Source organism: Salvia hispanica, chromosome 5 (assembly GCF_029641045.1).
Source record: "Salvia hispanica isolate PSC_SH4W2 chromosome 5, Shi_PSC_v1, whole genome shotgun sequence".
NCBI lineage: Eukaryota > Viridiplantae > Streptophyta > Magnoliopsida > Lamiales > Lamiaceae > Salvia > Salvia hispanica.
Genome location: NC_142696.1, coordinates 9422401 through 9427432, shown reverse-complemented (window position 1 = coordinate 9427432; position 5032 = coordinate 9422401). Strand labels below are relative to the sequence as shown.

Here is a 5032-nt window from a genome sequence, read left to right as displayed (position 1 = left end):
GGACGTAAAAAGAAAAGATATGGTTGAAAGGATAAAGAAAAAAAATGAAAAAAGCATAAGAAAATGAAGAAAAATTGGTTAAACTTTCCCACAAATATAAATGAGATTATTTTGATAGACGAACCAAAATGAAGTAAAATGTATAATAAATGAAATGAAATAGAAAAAAATAAAAGACATAATTAGTTAAGTGAATGAATAGCGAGTCGTGAATATTAAGTAATGGAAGTGATAAAAAGTGATGGGATATAAAATTATAAATCGCTAAGAGTTGTGAATATTAAATAATGGAAGTGATAAAAAGTGATGGGATATATAATTATAAATAGCTAAGAAAATGACCAATTTTAGTGATGGAATTATGGATACTCTTACATGCTTTTAGGAGGTTTATTCTATCTATATTGTCTCTCTAATTCTCAAATTAATGAAATTAGGCGCATTAACTTGTTTAAAACTTGAAAGTCGGCTAAAGCTACAACTATGATTTAACAAAATTTGTACCCAAACAAGAAAATTATCAAATAACTATTTATTAACTATTACACAAAAATGGAATTTTATCAGATAACAAATTACTACCTCCGTTCATAAAAATTAGACTAATTTTATTATTTTTGGGTGTCCATCAAAACTAGTCTAATTCTAATTATGGAAAGCTTTAAACAAATACTAACCCTACACATCATTCTGAATATAGACTCCACAACGACTAAAACTACTTTCATCACATTTTCCCTTCCTCTTCCTTACGTTACCAATTGCGCATTAAAATTCGTGTCATTTACAATTTTGTCTAGCTTTTGTGTACGGAGATAGTATTAACTACTTACACAAAAAAAAGGAAATTTGTCCAATAACAATATACCATTCGTCCCAAGATAAGCGAGTCATATTTCTTTTTGGATACCCCATTGTAAATGAGTCATTTCCATTTTTACCAAAAAAAATCATCTCTTACTTTATTATCCACCTACTTTATTCTCACTTACTTCTACTTTTCTCTCTCATATTTTACTATCTCTACTTTAACTCTTTAAATATCAATTCCTTAAATTTAATGCCCAAAAGAAGTGATATGCTTATCTTGGGACGAGGGGAGTACTAATACTCCCTCCGTCCATATAAATAGGTCATATTTCTTTTTTCGTCCGTCCCGTAGAAATAATTGATATCCATTTATGCCAACTTTTGTATCCTTATCTTTTACTTTATTATTTATGGTCCCACCATCTACCATAAAATTTCAACTACTTTTTGTCATTCTCTCTTACTTTATAAGTTACACATTAAAACTCGCGTTAAACTAGAATATTACAACATGAGTTTATAAGAAGGTGGTGAATATAGGGTTGGCAAATAGATAGGTGAGTTTCTAGACATATTTAATTTTAGAGGATAATTTATTATTTCACCATGCATTTCTTTATTAGTGAAGCACCTCTATAAAAAGAGGCTTCTTTCAATGCTCAAACAAGCAAAGCATAAGCATTCATCATTTGCATTCACTAATAATTCTAAATGGCTTCAACTGCAACCTTGTGTGTCACATTAGCCTTGATCAATTCCATTTGCATATCCTTGGCCTTCGACACTCGTCCTCTTCTAGATTTCTGCGTCACAGATCCCACCGGAATCGGTATCTCTATCTTCTTAGTTTTTATTTATATGGAGTATATTTTACTGCTACAAATTTCCCAAAATAATTACACTTCCTTTGTTTCATAGCAGTAGAGTAGTAGAGTTATTTCATTTTTTGCACTCATTAAAAATGTCAACACGATGACATTAATATATCAGCGCATAATTTTTTTGACATTTCAATATATTGTGTTGATATTATGTGTTGACATTTTTAATACACTATGTTGATGAGTTAGCAGCTTAAAAAGTTAGCAATATAACGCACCTCAAAAGAAGAAACTTATCCACAATACTCTCTCTCTTATTTTATTCATTCTCCACTTTAACTATTTATAATTATTTTTTCAAAACGAGTGTAGAAAATGAAATGGTTATGGAACATAGGAAGTATTAAATATAACAATAATATTGAACAGGAAAATGCAAGGACCCTAGATTAGTTACCGCGAATGACTTCTCCATGAACGGTCTGGACCGGCCCGGGCCCTTTAATTCGTACGGTGTTGCCCCCGTCATTGCATCCGCAACCACAACGCCCGGGTTTAACACCATGGGCCAGACATTTCTACGCGCGGAGTTTGCACCGAATGGGTTCTTGCCGCCCCACACGCACCCTAGGGCGTCAGAGATCATCTATATATTGGAAGGTACGATGGAGGTCGGATTCGTAACCTCATACCCAGACTACAAATATTACAGCAAAGTCCTTAACAAAGGTGATGTCACCATCATCCCTTTCGGCCTCGTTCACACCGTTCGAAACGTAGCCAGGGTGAAGAGTGTCATAACGGCCTCCTTCAATAGCCAGAATCCGGGATTTATTTTCATGCCCGACTCTGTTTTCGCGGCCAAGCCGGCTATCAACAGCACTTATCTAGCCGGAGCTTTTAAGCTGGACGAAAACACTGTCAAAGATTTGCAGACTAAAACGTGGTATATGTAATCCTTGTATGTGTGATAAACAGTCTTCAGTTTCTCAACCAATACAATAATAAATAATACTATTAATAATTCTCTTTGGAATAAAATGATATTCCTTTATTAGTATTGTTTACGAATAAATTTTATAAATTTGTGCTGAACATCTATTCAAAGACAAAGGAAATACTACTCCTCCATATACGAAAAATAGTCTCATTTTGCCATTTGAGGATAACCACAACATAGTTTTATTTCTAAAAGTGGAAAATTTATGTGCATCATACTTTTTCTCATCTCTCATATTTTATCCATTTTTTCAACCATCTCTATTATACTTTACCTACTTTTTCTCTCTCTCTTTCTTACTGCACCAATTTGTCATTAAAATCCGTGCCGTCCACAGTAAGACTATTTTTTTTTTGGACGGAGGGATATGATTTAAAAGTGCTATTACATTTAACTAAAAATATTGACTAAATCAATGCAACAAACATCAAGCAGCTGAAACATACATGTATAATTCATCACATTATAGCTTAGATCTAATATCAAAAGTTTTCTATACTTGATATTTCACGTGTTGGTATAAGAAGCAAATATTAAGCTAACCATTTTTAAAATCAAGAAATTTGATCAAGTTTTAATCTGTCTTATAAAATTTGAATCAAACTATTAAAGTAATTTATTTTAATTTTTCATTTTAAAAGTGAAATAAGAAATTTGGTTAACCTTTAATTTGGTTAACCTTTAAATTTGGTTAACCTTTAAGTTTGGTTAACCTTTAAATTTGACAAAGAAATTTTAAAAAAATCTTGCCCACCAATATTGCTTCAAATTTCATGATATTAGAGGACTGGACCAAATTTCATTTCGTCCAACATTGCTTGTCTTTTAAAAAATTCAAAATATATTTTCGATTAATTGTCGTTAATTTAAGTGAGACTAAACTTAAACTCTTATACTTAATCTACTAACAGAAGCCAACAGTAACAAATAAATTTGAACATATAACTTAAAAATAATATTATAAACAAAGAAATGATGAATATTTAGACTACTATACATATATTATAGGGTGCATTCTCGTGGAAATCGGATAAGTACTAAAACATTTCAATTTCAAGAGCAATTAGTTCAAGAATTAAAACAAGTTGTAGTTTTATAATATAGTTTCTATAATATTTTATTGGGATTTGGTACCTAAAACCATCAAATTTCCTAAAAAAACCTCTATTTCCCATGAATTATAAAGTGGTATAAAATACCGTAAATTTTGGCGGAGCATGTTTTTTCCTGCTACCCGATTTTAAAAATTTTCTGGTAAAATACGATCTACATAGGCAATCGTAAAGTCCTCATGTGTTTACCGAAATTTAAAACCTTACTACGTCATTTTCTTCCCTAGATTTTTCGATAAATCTAAGAATTTAGCTGACAAATCGCAGTTTAAAGCTTAGGTTGGAATATTTTGAATAGGGAAAATGGTATGCGTTTTGGGGAATTGGCTAATATACACTATTTTGTTTCTTAAATGTTTCAATTTTTAACCTTGAAATTTTACATATCATACGCCACGTGAAGAGAAGTAGCGATAACTAAGATTTAAATGTCACATAATTCCATTCGGAACCGCCCCTGACCCATTAACCAATACCAAAGTTTTTGGCTTTAGGTGCAACTTTTGTAGTTCATGGAAAATAACAAAATACCTATTTTTTGCATTTACAACTATTAAAATTAGAGCAGAACAAGTAATTTCGAGGTATAGATACTTTTTACTAATTAAACTTGATCTCCTACTAAGCTACTTGTACCATATATATATCATTTCAAGTCGTTCCAAGTTATTTTCCTTTCTTTGGAAAAAACATTATTCTCATCTTTTTCTTTATTACTTCCTTCACTCCACTAAACGTTATTTACACTTATTCTTTTCCTCTCCTTTTTTAATATAGTGTTATCTGTACGTGAAATGAAGAGAGAATAAACTAAGTGGGAGAATACATGCTTCCATTTCAAAAATATGTTATTTTTAGTATGACAATCCAAAATACAAAACGTGCTTCAAAGACACTATCTTTTATACTTTATTATCTCTCCACTTAAATTTTAAATATGAATTCCTTAAAGTTTCGTGTCCAATAAAAATGTTACAAATAAGTTCTGATAGGAGGAGTATTAGTTATAGTGCTCGAGGAGTAGTTTTTACGGTAACATTTTGAGTGACATCCTAAACTGGACCAACTGGACCCAGCACGGACCAAGTTCGGTATAAGCCGGCCCATACCAAGCCCATTAGTATTATATAAATAAGGATAAGATTTAGTCCATAAAATTAAAAAAAATCGCCACATACATAGTCAATCTATCTCTTTCTCCAAAGTGAGATATTTTCTTCTCTTACACTTATGGTTTGATAACTTGATATCGACTTGAGGTGCTTAACTAGATCCTGACTCAGCCGACG

General features: G+C 31.4%; 1 protein-coding gene across 1 annotated transcript; it reads left to right on the top strand.

Moving 5' to 3' along the window:
• The first annotated feature begins 1506 nt into the window (after window positions 1-1506).
• On the top strand, window positions 1507-2666 carry LOC148924333 (germin-like protein subfamily 1 member 11). The gene is made up of 2 exons (XM_089057894.1): window positions 1507-1639; window positions 2061-2666. The coding sequence occupies exons 1-2, from the start codon at window positions 1522-1524 to the stop codon at window positions 2585-2587; spliced, it is 645 nt and encodes a 214-aa protein (XP_088914020.1). The 5' UTR covers window positions 1507-1521; the 3' UTR covers window positions 2588-2666.
• The last annotated feature ends 2366 nt before the right edge of the window (window positions 2667-5032 follow it).

What these genes read in the sequence shown, in the direction of transcription:
- LOC148924333 (XM_089057894.1), top strand. Translation starts at nt 1,522, where the DNA reads ATGGCTTCAACTGCAACCTTGTGTGTCACATTAGCCTTGATCAATTCC. An exon ending in CACAGATCCCACCGGAATCG is followed by an intron (nt 1,640 to 2,060) that starts GTATCTCTATCT and finishes AATATTGAACAG; the next exon opens with GAAAATGCAAGGACCCTAGA.